This window comes from Copadichromis virginalis, linkage group LG20, assembly GCF_057382275.1.
Source record: "Copadichromis virginalis isolate Kocher_CV1m ecotype Utaka linkage group LG20, C_Virginalis_male_GT1.1, whole genome shotgun sequence".
NCBI lineage: Eukaryota > Metazoa > Chordata > Actinopteri > Cichliformes > Cichlidae > Copadichromis > Copadichromis virginalis.
The window spans coordinates 5,243,872-5,260,575 of record NC_140637.1 but is presented as its reverse complement, the minus strand read 5'-3'; the positions used below and the strand labels follow the sequence as shown (position 1 = coordinate 5,260,575).

Sequence of the window (16,704 nt, the reverse complement as noted above, 5' to 3'; positions counted from 1 at the left end):
GCTTCAGAGAGCTAGAATGAGAAGGAACGTGGCCAATCACAGCATCAGGTGGGAGTGAACGTCAAATTGCAGATAATGGATGACAGACATCCCTCTATGTGACGTCTGAGAGGTGTGTCGGGGGAAGTTTCCAATGCTATCAGAGCATTTGACACACAGTTGAGACAGACCGCACACCCCTTTAAGACTGACAGGATGCAATGAGGAAGACTTTAATGCACACGTTGGACAGACACCTTCCCCCTCGGGAAATAAAGATGGAAATGAACAAACACTGTCTGCCTGTACTGACCTCTCCATGCGGATTGCCTCAGTCTTTCGCAGTTTCTCCTCCCAGGTTTCATTGAGCTCAGCAATGATCTTTTCTGATTCCTGAACAAAGGGGAAATTATGAGAAAAACCAAACCGGTGTAATATAAAAGTAACTATTAGCAGTGTATTGGAGGCAGGAACAAGCGCACCAACCTGGATTTGGGAGATTACCTTTGCCTCATCACTGTCAAATGTTTATGTGTAATGTTTATACTTTCCCTTCACAAAATAAACTTGTATATTCAACGTGATTATGACTTATTTTCTTGCGTTTAGATTCCCAAAAATAGTTTCAGCACTGATAGAGAACGCTGTTCCTAACTATTAAAGCCTAAAGCTGATAAGACTGAATCTATTTTGGTCTGATTTCCACCGTATTTGCGTTGGTGCTTGACGTCATTGGATGACAGACGGGACCGGGCACCACGGTTGCCATGGAAACTGCAGCTCCTCATGGCTGTGGATGTTGCAATCTTATGTGCTACCCTATCTACAGAGTGTGAGAGACTGCTGTGAGTGGGAGGCATATAAGGCTCGGTAGCTGCGTGACGACCGATACGCAAGGCAGGGTTTTAATAAAGGCTGTATGTGGCGTAAAATTAAACAGCCATCTTAACGTTAAACAAATATATTGAATAAGTTACAGTTTCTCCCTTTTTATCTTATTTCACGTTACTGTGAATTTCTTGACTTCTAATAAATTTTGTATATTTAATCATAAAAAATAAAGCTGCATCTCTACATTTATATACACTGTGGATAAAATACACTTTTTAACAATTAAAAACAAGCCTGTTGTCCCGTGTGGCATTGAAAAAGTCCGCAATTACTTTATTATTTTTGCCATATTAACCATGAAACCAGCAGTTAAGACCAATAGTTGTTTTTTTTTTCTTTTCTTCAAGCCTCTATTGGTTAGAGCAGAGGTGTCAAACATAAGGTCCAGGGGCCAGAATTGGCCCAGCAAAGGCTCCAAAACCGCCCTACTAATAAAGACGTCCCTCAACGATATTCAAACAGAAAATTTTCTGTGATTTAAGAAAAACTTTCGTTTTATAATTACAGGATAGTCTGGGCAGTAACTGAACTTTTGATTTTTTTATTTTACGCATTTATTTCTTACAATTTAAGTCCAGAGTTTTGCTGACAGACTTATTTTCCTACAGTTACATTACTCCTTTATGTAGGAAAACTTAGATATTGTTGAAATTATATTTATTTTTCTTATAATTGCATATCTCAGCAAATAAATACATAGTTGTAAATGTCTTATTCCACTAACAGAAAGAGGAGTTCCACTTAAGATCAAAGCTCTGTATGTGGGCCAGGGTATAAAATGAGATATCTGGGATACACCTTTAAGTGGCCGGAGTAGGAAGATGGCTGCGGGACTTTTAACTTTCCTAACAACAAACAGTCAGTGTGATTTTAAAAGTGCTGCATACACCATTGTCTGCTTTACCTTGAGTCTTTCAATGGCCTCCTCCCCTCCAGGCGTGGACATGATTCGCTCTTGGATGCTGGTGACTGACTGAAGGCCCCCCTGGCTGCACAGCGAGCCAGAAGACGGCGAGGCTGTCAGGGAACCAATAGGGGCTGTGGAGAAATGGCCAGGGCGTTGGTTCTCTGAGGCTATCAAGTATCTATTCTTATTGTTCTGAATGTCTTTGAGGTCTGAGCCAACAACAAGAAAGAGAGAGGGAGAAGGAAGATAACACAGAAAGAGGAGGGATAGGCCAAGAAAGGTTTGAAGGAATAAAACACATAAAAATGGAATAACGAAATACCAAATAGAAAGAAGGAAAGAAAGTAACAGGGGGGGGGGGGGCAGATGGGGAAAGAGAAAGGACAAAGGGGAGGAAAGACCAATGTAAGACACACATTTTACGTTGTAGGGTTTAGACAAACACCCAGCATGATAGTCAGCTACAGACAGCAGCAGTTTTCACTCCAGGCAGTTACGCTCCAACTCATCATCTTCCAGAGAAAACGCATTAGATTTCAGCCTTTAATAACCAGTTTAAAGGGCGGCTTTTATGGTGGTCACAATTACAGTGGAGAGCAATTAACTCTGAGCTCTTAATTTGTAGTATGTTTGGAAGAAATAGGGAGGTGTCACTTTGTTGCTTCTGTGTATGTGTGAACGAGGGTGAACACACTGTGTGAAAACTGCTATCACGAGTATTGGCTACAGGATGGGAGGGAGATGGAGACTGCAAGAAGGTCCAGCAGGAGGACAGAGGAGAGACGTGGACACATGCTGGCAAAGAAAGTTCAGCCTGGAGTTGATTAGATTAATTCACAGCACACGCGCCATACGCACACAGCATCCGCCATAACAAAAGCCACAGCAGCCTCACTCAAAGGTCAGGTAGCTCATGTCAATATAATGACCTCAAGGGCCTCTGAGGCAACACACAAGTGAGCTCTTTAAGGACCAAACTAAATCAAAGTGATATTAGAAAAGGGTAAATATTCTGGGGGATGATGACTTTCTTGAGATATGGGCTTTTTTTCTCCAAAAACACACCCAACTATAGCTTGAGCTAGTTAACTATTTGCCCTGCACATCAGATGGTGCAGAAACATTTTTAAGGTTAAGATGTTAGGGATGCTTGAGAATACAACAGAAAGCACACTAGCAAACTAGTCACTCTACTAACTACTAAAGTGCACAAAGTTAGTCAAATCTTTACACAAACACCTCTGGTGCCTCTATATAGAAATACAAAAATTAAGCACCTTTCCGTCTGTAGCTCTGAGCCTCAGTTTGAGAACTCAGAAGGGGCATTTTAAAGCTTTGGGCACCGTCACCTGCTGGGGATGATTAGTGAAAGAAAACAAAATAAAAAGCAGAACGAATAACCGGGATTAAAATAAGCTTAAAGAGTGCGAGTCATAGGTAGTGAGACATTATTATGAAACGATGCATTTGCATTTTGAGGCCAGGGAAAACTAAAGGGCTACTCTAAAATGGATCTGAGCCTGTAAGTAGCTGCCTCCCCCCCTGTCATTCTGAAAAACGTAACAAAAAAATAACAATAAAGCGCAAAGCATGCTAACCTACTGCCATGCTTACTCTTGCCAGTTATAAGAACACCTATGGAAACCTTGCATTTCTGGGACTCTATTAAGCTTTTGCTTTTTTTAAAAAAAACAAAGGCACTTACATGCAAAGCTGGTAGCAGATTCAATATACAGGTAATGGGGTTCATAAGCAATGTTAGCTACTATAATTAGGGCAAATAGTGATATACAGTGCAAGTCTACCACACATATACACACATTTGATTCCACTTCCTGGACAATCATCCCCCATAGGATCAACTGAGGGGAAGCAGGAAAAGATGAGAAGGGTCAGAGGTCAGCACCAGTAGAATAGGAGGAACAGATATTTTTTATGTTGTTTTTTTTGGGGGGGCTGGATAAACAATAACAAAGCTGAGAAGAAACGTCACGATATGTTTTGCTAAGTGCTACGCTATTAGACGTGATCTATGCAGGCATTAGCAAGTAGTCAGGTTATTCATCACTTCAGCTATTAGAAGTCATTAATGGGTATATTATGTATCTAATTGACAAGGCTATGAGCCATTACTCCTGCATATAGCAAATGATATTTTAGTGCAGTTTTGAGTGACTACATGTGTTGTCAAACAATCAGTCAAACACATACAACCTTAAATATACTACATATTTGACGTTCTATACATGACTGCACTGAGGCATAATAAACCTTTATTGAGGTAAACTTGTTAAAAGCTGCTTCATTCTTTGTTTTTAGTGATGTACCAGCCACAAGTACAAGCACTGAGATGAAAACGTTAGATGGCTGAGAGTAACGAGACAGTAATGAAGATAGAAGACGTTGCCAGTTTGTGGTGGGCCCTGACAGAGAAGGTCGCTGGCTGCAGATACGACCAGCTGAGACAGCATAAAACTCACTGTCCAGAATGTCTCCCAGGCCCTGGGCACGGAGCAGTTCCTTCAGCCGGGCCACTTCATCCTTCAGATCGCGCACCAGCTTATTGTTGGGATCCTCATTGATGACAGCATTGCATTTGATGTTCTTGGCGCGGTCAGCATAGCTAAAAACATAATAAAACAAATAATTTTAAGTGTAATTCAAACAATCACAATCACAATCTTCCTCCAGGACAGAAAGCTTACCGCAGAGTGCTGAGGGTTTCATCGTAGTTTATGTCTGCAGGACTGAGGGCAGCTACCATGGCTGTTCTGGAGTTCCCACCTGATAAAAGATCAGTAGAGATGTCAGATAAGCATTGAGGACCAAACATGACCAAAGGCACATAGAATTTCTATGAAAATACAACACTTTTTAAAAGCTCGTCAAATGAAATACATTTTTTGTGTAATCAAGAGCTTCATTAGACTAAATCTAAGATACACTGCGCACTTTTTGTGACACGTCTGGACCAAGGAGGTGAGCCGACTATGCTCTTCTTAAAACTTCCTGAGTGCAATGTAGACTATTTCAAGTCTTTTCTTTTTTCAATCCTGACAGCATATTCCATTATGCAAATGGCTCAATTTCTCTGGCTTTTCATACGTAATTTACTGGCAAACCACTATTGTCACATAGTAACGTCAATTAATCAAGTGATACTAATATCCATACCGAGGTTCTCCCTCAGCAGCCATGTCAGAACAGAGTCCCTGTATGGGATGAAATCACTCTTCTTCTTCTTCTTGCTCTGCGGTAAGCAAAAAATAAATCAATCAATATATGAGTAAAAATGAGCTGATGTAATGATGTACAAATTATGGAAACGACTGGAGGCTGTGCAATATTATGTTGTAATAGAAAAAAAAAAAGATCCTTATGTGTAAGGGTCAATATGTCAGGTAAAATGAGGAGAGAGTTAATTTGACATGCATTTGCTCTTGTGCACGGATTGAGGGTTTAAGGTTTAAAGTGATAAAACTGATAACAGCCACATGACCAAAGGCTGTCAAATCTGTCTCATGGGATGAATGACAGGTTAGTGGTTTAGCTGTGAAAGGGTTTACCTTGCTGGTACAATTATCCTGTGCAAGTAAGCATTACAAGGACAAGAGAAGAGAGAACAGAAGGGCAGACATTACAGCATGCCAGGCTACAAACATGAATTCCTTTTGAAGGTAGGGTCAAGTTGTAGAGGATAAGAGAACGACTGCAAAGAAGGAGGAGGAGAGAAATAAAGGAAATAAAATCAAGTGTAAGACTCACCACTTCAGCCAAGGCAGAGATAACCTTTCCTAACGTGGTGAGAGACTTGTTGATGTTTGCTCCCTCCTGCAAGCACAGACAAAAAACAAAAACAGAATAAAATTACACAGATTTCCAGGTTGTACAAGCCATTTTTTTTAATGTGATTCCAAGGTGTTTGGGAAGATCGGAGTCTTACCTTTAGCCTGGTACCTTTAGCTCCAGTTGAATCTGCTCGCTCACTGCCTGCCAAGTCTACCAGACTAATTTTACTGACCTAAAGGGAGGGAGTAAATGCATTAGATGCATCAGGCCTATAATAATGTGCATTTAATAGGGTGGGTAGAGAAAATAAATAAATAAAATACAGCTCTTAGCTTCACCAATGCCAAATCTAAATTTCTGCATAATGTTGACCACATCAGAAAAAAAGATAGGAGCACAGTGCAGCACTTGGATGATGTACAGACTCCTCATACCAAAGCTACTGCATGACACAGGTTAGCATCTTATGAACAGCCTGGACACAGTAATGAGCTGAGCATCAGCGACAAAGCACGCACTATAAAACTTGACCAGCTCTGGTGAGGTGAAGAAATAGCTCTGTCAGTGTAATCTATTACAAAAGATCTGTTCCATTACTGCAACAGAAACAGCACTGCTGGAGGTATGACGTAAAAAAATGAAAGCTCCACTTTCACTTTATTTATAGTTTTTATGTCAAGGAAAACGTATGCCTGGTGCTCCCGAGCCAAGCAGCAGATTCACACAAATCACATTAGAAAATAATTTATAAAGGAAATCAATGCTAAATGCAAAACTTTTTTGCATTTAGCATTTTTGCATTTAGAAAACAGAGACAAATTCCAGTTTAATGGTTTAAATCCCACCATAAAAATCTGCAGAATGAATTGTTGAACACATTCAAAGCATTTGGGGGCATTCCTGTCAAGTGAGATGGAGCAAGGGTGTAAAATCTAACAGAGTGGCCACATACAATAGGCATTGTTTTCAGTAACACAGCGGTCTTAGTTCCTCCACAGTCTGAGGAAATTCTAAAAGTCAAATCTAAAATGGCTCTCTCTCTTTTTTTTTTTCCCCTGCCTCCTGTGACCACTAACTTCAGGAGACTAAAGGACCAAAGAAAGCTTTTAACCCATTTTTCAGTCTAAATAAAACAGCATAAAGAAATTCATCTCTAACAAACACAAGGAAGGAACTTTAAGTGTATTTGAGTGTGAATGTTTTCCAACTAATTATAAACAAAGAGGGCGACTGTTTTCCTGCTCTGACCTTTTCTGTGGAGAGGTCCGTCTCGCTGTCGTGTTTCCTCTGAGTGAAGACAATGGTGAAAACAGCATGGGACCTGCTGCTTGTCTCGTTCATGTTGGTGGCAGCCACAGTTCTGGAGTTTAGCACATATGGGCACAGTTAGGAAATAAACAGTATGATTTCTGAGCACCTTAATAACCACACAATATTCTTTTAAAGGAAAATTAATTCCTAATTCTTAGTCTTGGCTATTACTAGCGCTATCATCAGTGGGTTTTACACCTATTAGAGTGAAGTAAATCTAAAGGATTACTTTGTGCGGCGGAGGTGGATAATAACGCGAGGACGCCAAACACAAACACATGAGGAGTGCTTAGAGGGATAGTCACAGGGGAGATATGGGCTTTACGTGGCATGTTCTAGAAATAAGCCTTCTAAGTCAGCACAGTGAGATTATGGCAGGGTTCACTCCTCCTCACACGAGCCCTCGTGCACGCGCACATTTCATTGAAAAATACTCATTACCTGCCAGGTCAAGCTTGACATGCGGTTATATTTAAAAAAAAATAAAAATAAAAAATTAAGGCGGTAACACAGTGAAGGCTGAGCTGTCTTGCTGTTTAACAATTCAACCCTTGCAAATGAGTCATACAAGAACATTTCCTCAATCAAAGCTAATTTTTATCTTTTATCAACCTGACTGACCGTTGATTATCAGATCACCACAGCTGTCGCCACAACTTTAGCCCCTCCCGCTCCTTCCTGTGATCTCAGCATGATCTCAGGGCTTAGCTCACCTGGCCTTGTTGCCAGCATCCATCAGGTCAGCGATGTCTGTGTAGGAGGTGACAGCTAGCTTGGACAGATCCTCTACATAGGGACCCAACAGCGGGTGTTCTCGGACTCGTAGGTTCCCTTTGTTCTTGGGGTTGAGCAAATCTCGGACGCGCTCGCAGTAGATCTCCATGTAACTGACCTGGAAACAATTTCAGAAGTACAGAGAGTAATTTCAGGTGCTCCAGGTTGAATATATTAAGCTAATATTGTGCAGCTCTGTACAAAGAATATATATTAATGTCACTATTGATATATATAAGAGGAGGTATTTGCATGCATATATTAAGGTCAGAGAACATAAGATATACTTTATTTATCCCAGATTTGGGAAATTATCCGGACCACAATCGCACCTCAACTTCACAGTCACACTTTTGTTTTCCCAATTTTACTGGCAGAGATTTGCAAAGAAAACCATGCAGTATGTGACTGAAGTCTGGGAAATGCTCAGGAAAGAGCAGCGAACACAAAAAGTTGGGGGCAGAGGTGAACCATGAGGACTACAGATACCAAAGAAGAATGATACTCACCTCTACTGAGTAGGAGAGCTCCTCTTTGTTGCCGTCCTCATTGATCTTCTCAAACAGATCTTCACACAGCTGAGTGGCAAAGAAAAAAAGCATTTTAGTTCAAATGACGGCATCCGCAGATATAAAAGAGGCGATAAATAGGTGTGAGATCTGTGGGCTTCTTATAAAGCAAACATTTAAATAGTTATAGCCTGAAAACCTAAAATTGTAAACTTTGGCCAAATGTCATTCACTTTCCACACCGCTCTAAATTGCTTTCAGTGTGGTTGCAGCTTAAAGGACTTAAAGTTGTTTCAGTTCTTCTATTTTAGACTGTTTAAATATTCTGAAAGGTGAATTTAGAAACTTTCTATCCATTAGATCTGACAATCTGATCAAAGGAGGGGAAAGAGCCAGATCAAAGCTTTGGGAGAGGACACCTTTGTCATTACATACATTATTTAAGTGTATAAAAAAATCTGTTATGCATATATTTTTCAGGCTTTTCATCATAAACAAGGCACTACGTGTAATATTTCCAGAGCTCTGATGGTCTAAGATGTGTACAGAATTAGTAGATTAAATGGACTCAGCAGTTTGCGAGTTGTACTATACATTCAAGGCTCTAAATGAGCAGGAATAGTAAACAGACTACAAGACAAGGGATTGCATTATTTGTCTTAGTCTCTGCAGTGCAGTGAATGGTGAATGAGGTTTTGTTGAACAAACCATGGGAATGATTCCTTCCTGCCCCTCCTCCTGCTTGCCCATCATGGTGTAGGATTTGCCAGCTCCTGTCTGGCCATAAGCAAAGATGCAGACGTTATAACCCTCAAAAGCATGCTGCAGCATTTCCTTTCCAATGTCATTGTACACAAGGTTCTGTGAGGCAAAGCAGGGGTCATCGGGCTGCAATAAAAAGAGAAAAATATATTTAAATATATGTAGCATCACAATAAGATTTGCATATTTTCTTTGCTTTTAGTGATTAGAGTTAAAACTCACAGAGGTATGAGACCAATAGGAGTAATCAAAACTGAAGGTCTTTGCTGGTTCCTTTGGGGCTTTGGGGTTGAGGATAGCTGTGGAGGAGGAACAAAATTAGTAATGGGGTTGATATTTTCTAGATTGAAAGTTGAAGTGACACAAAAACTACTCGCATGTTCTGTTATTTTAAAAAGCTGCCTTTAGTTAGTTTATGATGTCTTCTACAGAATTCTTTAGTTGTGTTTCTTCAACCAAAAGCAGCTTCTGTGCTCAATAATATATATAACCATGCATTCCTCATGTTTTCCCCTCATGTCTTTCCTACATTTCTTTTTAAAGTAAATAAATAAACAAAGACTGTAAATTTAAATTGGAGTTACTAAATAGACCCAAATGATAAGATATATATATATATGTGATCCTGGTTGGCAAATAGCAGCTACCTCAGGTTCCTGTTCCTCAATTAGAGAGATATTTTTGGCAATGCAAGTCACATGAAACAGTGGCAGACTACGAGATGCTGGCTTCTTTTTTTTTTTGAGAACTGCAACTGTTGCAGCAAGCTCTGCCACATATGGTTTATCCTTAACCAGTGTTTTAATCATCATCATTAAGATTGACATCATTACAAAATGACAGTTTGAATGAAAAACACCAGCCTACTTCAATCACACCACTTCACCTGCTCTCGCTCAACACTACTCAGCCATTCCCCGTCGCCACATGGACAGTTTTTAATGAACAGAAATCTGCTGCCATGCCTGGCATGTCACACTCCTCAACCATGCTGGTTGGTACTGCCGGTGACAAGTGCACTAGATTTCACACTGGATATGTGACAGGCAGAAAGCGGGATGTTAATTTACTATAAGATAACCACAGAAATCACTCCTCTTAGACAAACTAAACTTTAGGGATTAGAGTTGTTTTGTGCCATGGCTGCAGCAAGAGACTTTGCTCAGGCCAGGCAGACAAATGCATACCACCACCTTTAGAAGTGAGGAGGAAGTGGGAGAGGAAGGAGTGAGAAAGAGGCTAGTGAAAGAAGGGTTTGGAGAGACTAAAATAATGCGAGTGCTCAAGGCCCTAGCAACAGTCCAAACAGATCAACAACAGAAACCGAAGGCAGGACAAAAGGGAAAAAACTATCTGCGCCTTAGTAAGAATGCTACAGTCTGTGAGCGTAAGTATTTAGAGCATTTTCAATCTTTCCAGGGAAGTCTGCAGAAGCAGTCACAAAGGAATAATTAGCGTTGTGTGATGCCCTGTGCTAATGGGCAAATTAAAGCCAGGTTTGGCTCCTCAACATGACGGTGCTTGAGAGGCTTTTGCATCAAGATGTCGCCAGCAGAGTGCCTTGTGTGCTCAGAGGATTTCAGCGCGCTTATCAATAATGCAGGAGATCTGGAGAGTCGGGGATAGCATATCGTCCTCCATGGGTCACAGGCTGACAGAAAAGCACAGCATGTCCTCAGAAACCAGAACACTAACTGCTTCATGCTAAAACTATGATGATTAAAGCAGCAGCTATTTCACTGAAGCTCATATAGATTCATGCAAAAATAATCCATTTGACTGTGCACTCTACAATCTTTGAACAGGTTAAGGTGCGCAGGCAGAGTAGCAGCTTCCATATTGGGCACTGGAAGAGGATACAGCGAGACAGGCTGCTAAATAAATCCCAATTTCAACTTTGACCTGCCTCCAAAGGGAAATTGGAGACTGGGGATGAAGAAATGAAGGGGGATTTAGGTTACCAGTGCCCTTATTCACCTTTCCTGGAACAATCTACAGTGGCTATTAATGAGAAAGCAGCCTAAGCTCTGATTCAGTGTCAATGAGGCAACTAAGCATTAAAAACAGAAACATGATGAGAGAGTTCCACATGTGGGGGAATTTAGACAGCGATATTCCTATTATAGGACAGAAGTCTGATGGTGACAAACTCTACCATACAGGGAATCAGCATTAAACAAGCTTTTTAATCTTGGACTCTCTCAATCTTCCCAAGTTCAATCTTGGACAAGACACTACATGGTAGCAACTACTAGGAGATTGATCAGCTCCTTAATATGAATCATGCTCATGTAGTACAATTATCTCATTCAATAGCTCACAACATTGCTCCCAGAAAGGAGAGCTGGTTCACCCATGTGGTGTCATCAGTGTGTCATAAGAGTGGGTCTCTTCTGTAAGAGCCTGTAAAGGTGTTCTGAGGTCAAGATACCCACACCTTCAAAAATGGGGCTCTAACTAGTGCTGCATCTGCACATAAAGGATACCAATGGCAACGGTTACATATTCACAGTCTGGCTTTTATTTACACATTGTGTTGAAAGAAGTAAAAAGAAAAAAAAACCCACACCACTCTAATATTTGTTCATGATATTGGTTTGATACTGACTGAAATAGCTGGGTTGGGTGTCTGTGGTACTGTGACAACAGGGAGCCATCTATTTTATTCAAATATAAGTTATTCTATGTTTGGTTTGCTGTGCTGTGTGTGACCAGGGGTGCACTAGGTCCTAGAAAGAGAGCTTACACAGCATGGAGGAAGCTAACAGCAAACTATTTGGAGTTCAAGATATTTCATGCTTGCTACGCCAACAAGTTTGATTTGTTTTTTGTTGCTTTGCAGCAGTTTGTGAATTTATGTTAGCAAATGGTGTTTGCTAATGGTGCTTTTGCTAGCTAGGCAGGTAGCACTGGAGTCTATTAACAGCTGGGAGGCTCTGTGCTACATTCAAGAACAGCTAAGACAGATGGAGGAACAAGAACAAGTCCAATGGGCACCGAAATAAGCTGTGCCCATTGTTTAGAAGATTTCCTGTTTAAAAAAAAAATAAAATAAAATAGCAGTTTTGTTTGTGCGTCTTCTTTGCGTGCTCACATTTCAGGCTGTTCCTCTGCACACAGTGTGGTGGCATGCTGCAATACCGAGAACTAAAAAAATCTGTTTTGTTTAAATTGGTTGAATGAATAAAGCAGAGTCCGATTGTGAGGGTACAGGGAACCAAGAGAGACAAAGATCAGTGCTACTCAAGCATAACAGGTGTTTTGTCCGATGCCACAGAGATTTAAGGATCAAATTAATAAATCCAAATTGAGATTTATTGGTTGTATTTTTAAGTTAGACTTCTCTGCTTTGGACACATTAACACTAACAATAGCACATATCCCAATTTTGTTTAAAAATAAGTGGAAATTAAAAAGTGGCATTATGTCTAACTGAAAAGCATAACAGGAAACCTTTTAAGGACTGAATGACTTTATTTCCTGTGACAATTATTTTTGATTTTTGTTAACCGAGTGGAAGAGTGGACTGCAAATTATTCTGGTTATGTGGTTTTATTTCATTTGTCATTATTATAATGACTAGCACAAACGCAGGCCTGTGGGTCTCGTTTGCTTCGCTCAGGCATAAAAACACAGACATGTGTGTAATTTTATCGTGCCATTCTTTTTATGTTCATTATCACGGTGTATATTAAGAAACTTGCTGTTCATAAACACCAAACAAATGATTTTTTATTTTAAATATATTGTTCTACTTCTTTGCAGACTACTTATTAACAGTTTAAGACAAGCTAATCAGCTACAGGCACTATTAGTTACAGTTTGTTGAAAATGTATGCATATCTGTAAACAAGAACACATTCCAGTGATCCCAAAGTGCCACTGTACTAAAAATTGTTTAGCAACATTTATTTAGAAATAACAATGAACACATATACATAATGTAGACATAATGGCACATTTGTTTTGAGATCAGCTACTATACATAATATATATGAAATTTATAATAATCTGAGTCTTAAAAATAAAATAATCCCCAAAAACTATATAGATGTAGTTGTGCTTTAATCCAATCAGAAAACGTCCAGCAGCAAAAACTTTCCATGCCTGAATATTCTACATATTCTTTTCATACCACACTTCTGTGTTAATTGTTTTTCCAAAACGAAAGGCAACAATTCTTAAATTGTGTGGATTTATCATTCTCTCCTTTCTTCTCACAATCAGGAGTACAACCTATACATTTAACATCAATATTTGATTGATAGCTGCAATCAATCAGGATGTGACTGTGGAAAATACGCAAAGTCGTGGTACTTGTATCTACCAGGAGTAGAAAGGTTGGGCTGGTGTGTCACATGCATGTGTCAAATTGTTGCATTTGACGGGCAGAATGTGGAGAGTTTTATCCTCACCATCTGATATATATCTGATCAGTCAATCACAAAACAGTGCCCTTACACTCTAGCATGACATGCCTACACCTGCACATCTCATAAAGCACATGAACAGGGATTCACACTTAGTAAAAGTCACAAGTCCTGACTGAAATAAATAATACTTATAGTACCCCCCACTTAATATTCAGCCACAGTCACATCCTGAACTTGAAATGGCAAACGCATCCTGCTGCCTCATAAGCAACGTCATCATTCCGTCTTTTTCATCCATGGCAACAGGTATAGGACCAGATTCTGGTTGCCATAACAACTCAAACTGGGCACAGACGTGGAGGATGCAGCACATCTCGTCCTCTTTTCTCTCGTCTCGAGCGTTCGCCGTTATTGCCCTCGCAAACTATTTAGACATTCTTAAAATTCAAGTTTATGGATAATTACAGTCATTTATCAAACACTGATTTCCAGGTTTAAATCCTTTGCACATCTTAACAACAAACATGAGGGCGGCACTGCAGACTTTAGGCCACTTATAATGTCAGGCTCAATAAGGCACTGTTTACCATCCCGCCGTCGGTAAGCACTAAACATCCATTACATTAACAGATGACATGCAAATCTACACATATGAGGTACTCAAAAGGAGTCAAAATTCTCTTAAGACTGAGAAACGTAGACAAACAAAAGCTATTGTGTGGCACATTCATCTGTTTGCTCTTCCGAAATGCTACGGTTTTACATTTTCAGCTCCTAGGAATTTAGGATTGATAGGATGCAAGCCCTCCACAAGCCCTCAGGGTGAACAGCAGTTAACTAACCACATCCTGACATCAACCTCAGCTGGTTGTTGCCAGCAGACATTTTGTGCTACAGTGCTCAATATGGGGTCTATAATCCAACCAGGAAAGAAAAAAACTCCCTCAGTAATTAGGTTGTTAGGAGGTCTCCAAGCACCAGATGGAGACTAAAAGCTAGCCCTTTTCACCTGACGCTAACAGCCAGAGTCTAAAATGGCTGAACAAAATCGACCTCTCTCTCTTCCAGTAACCCTCTAAGGATACGCCGACTGCTAAGTGAAGCTGATCGATGACTATCTGGGATCACAGGAAGGGGGTGAAGACATTAGGGTGAATGCATATGGAAACTTTGAAAGAGAAACAAATGGGTGAAGTTAAAGGAACCCAGAGAATATCTGTGCACAGCTGGAATGACAACATGTGCTTCTTTGAACAAGACAGGAATTTAAATAGCATCCCTGGGGTCTCTGTGTGCATATCCAAGCGCATCTGTGTGATGTTCACTTCTGAATAATATCACTTCAAGCATTCAATTCATATTTACTCACAAGAGTACAGACTGCTCTTTTCCACTAAATAAAAATGTTGGTTACACCAGTTGAACCAAAACCATGTGCACTTAACTACTAATTAAATAATCTCATGAAATGTAACTTCACAGGCAAATTACTTTTAGTGATAGAAAATCCATTTGTAATAGCAGCTGAGAGAAACATTTAAAATTCAGCGTACAGCATTAGCGCCCAGCTTCTTACTTATTATTAAATATTGAAGGCCATAGTAATCATTTTTAAATGGATTGCAATTCACCGTCACTGGATGTTTTTATTTCTAGAGATTACATCTAGGTGCCCAAAACAATAATGGAACCTCACCAAAACAAACCCCATGTCAGAAAATAATTTTCTGCTTTGGTAGAGCTCTGGGTCTAGAATGATTTTCTTCTCTGCTAGTTAATATGTAAAATACAAGATGGAAGCAAGTCAATTAAAAATTGTTGTTTCAATAATGGAATTTCTCCCAATAACATAATCTGATAATGTGGATCATGGTGCTGATTAGAAATGCCGCTTAAAACCTAATCTCTGTCTCCCTCTCCCCCTCTGCCATCTAAAAAACAAACAACCCCCCCAAGAAACACCCTGCATTGGTATAAAAAGCCAGAGAGACAGAGAGGGTAAACTAAAACATTACAGCAACAAAGTCTGACAGTGAAACTGCTGCATCCTCTACGTCCACAGCTGGTATGTTTTACACAGATGCAGCCAGCACTGAATTGAGATCAGAGCAGAGGAACTTTATTGATCCCAGAGGGAAACTGAGTTGTTATAGCAACATACAACACACAGTTTAGGGTTTGTTTGTTTTTTTTGCATCATTCCTGGTGAGCTCTGCTGTCGCTTCCTTCCCTGTTCCAGTCCACTTTTCAATCAATCAACATTTGATCGATGCAAAGCATCACACGTTGCTCGACGCGCTGCACAGAAGCATGTTAGCCTTGGCTGAAAACTCGCCTTCACAGGCAAATACATACACAAACGGATGAAATGGCAAATCCACAAATTAAGCATTCAGCTGTGCTCACACTGGAAGAGATTCATTTGTCATACATCACTTTGAAGCTGACGGCTGGTCGCTTGCAGACACCCCAAGCTCTGGTTGCCTAGGTGACCCTCTATTGTACTACCAGGTCATATGTCAATTAGCGGTAATCTTCGCTTTCATTGGTAGTTGCTTCAGTTGCTTACCGGGAATTTGAGAAAACTTTTACCGGGTCCGGCCTACTTCCCATTGCCTGCAGTTATGACACATGAAGAGCAGAGTATCATTCATTTTCTATACAGAAGACTTGAGGGAAAAGGTAAGTATAATCACTTAAAAGATTAAATCTCCATTTAAGGTCACCGTTGTCAAGTGACACTTCAACGTCTGGTTCTTGCAGTATGGATAAGAATCACAGCTGCTTCATGCTACAACACAATTATTCCTTTTGGTAAAAAGTGTGAGGTATTGTATGAGAAATAGAAAATGTTGTGTACACTTATTTCAAACTACAGCCTCCCACCTGTGTCAGTTTGTGGATGAATGGTGAAGCGAAACAGCTGTTGACATGAACCAACGATGTGAGCAGTGCCACAGTAACGCTAATATAGCTGTTCACTCAAGTAGCAAGACTCAAGTTTGGATGAGGTACATGCTGAGCTGGCCACAGAAATTCTCTGCGTGTTGCATCCAGTGTATTTAGGAGAGTGTGTTTGATGGCTTGGTTACCAGGGCTGCGGCACAGGTGACAGAGTTGTCGCTGGATGCGGCTTAAAGCTGAGGGCTAAAAGTAGTGTCTGAGCACTGCAGCGCACATTTGCAAACAGCTGAGCTTGTCGCAGCCACAACACAGCACATACAACATCTCCAAAATAGAAACTTACACCTTGATTACCCCCTTTGGATACAGTGACGTTCATGTAAGGTCAGGGTGGGTTGCCAGGTGGCCTTTAATTAAAAAAATATCGACACAGCAAATCAATATGCCTCTGTTAAATACTTCTGCCAGAAAAAAAAATACGTAACTTTCCAAGCAGCGAGCTGAG

General features: G+C 40.3%; 1 protein-coding gene across 12 annotated transcripts in view; it reads right to left on the bottom strand.

Annotated features, from left to right (window-relative positions):
• kif1b (kinesin family member 1B) overlaps positions 1-16,704 on the bottom strand; it is a 67,666-nt gene that overhangs the window by 30,005 nt on the left and 20,957 nt on the right. For 4 of the 12 annotated variants that reach the window (XM_085444264.1, XM_085444272.1, XM_085444265.1 and 1 more), the window contains exons 3-16: positions 9,145-9,221; positions 8,869-9,048; positions 8,161-8,229; positions 7,591-7,769; positions 6,815-6,926; positions 5,721-5,798; positions 5,543-5,608; positions 5,344-5,361; positions 4,952-5,027; positions 4,483-4,561; positions 4,258-4,400; positions 3,598-3,639; positions 1,775-1,986; positions 293-372 (exon numbers count right to left, since the gene is read on the bottom strand). In XM_085444264.1, the coding sequence (XP_085300390.1) occupies positions 293-372; positions 1,775-1,986; positions 3,598-3,639; positions 4,258-4,400; positions 4,483-4,561; positions 4,952-5,027; positions 5,344-5,361; positions 5,543-5,608; positions 5,721-5,798; positions 6,815-6,926; positions 7,591-7,769; positions 8,161-8,229; positions 8,869-9,048; positions 9,145-9,221 (1,411 nt within the window). Of the gene's footprint in view, positions 1-292; positions 373-1,774; positions 1,987-3,054; positions 3,130-3,597; positions 3,640-4,257; positions 4,401-4,482; positions 4,562-4,951; positions 5,028-5,343; positions 5,362-5,542; positions 5,609-5,720; positions 5,799-6,814; positions 6,927-7,590; positions 7,770-8,160; positions 8,230-8,868; positions 9,049-9,144; positions 9,222-16,704 lie in introns of all 12 variants that reach the window. The other 8 variants (XM_085444267.1, XM_085444268.1, XM_085444274.1 and 5 more) reach the window with 6 other exon arrangements.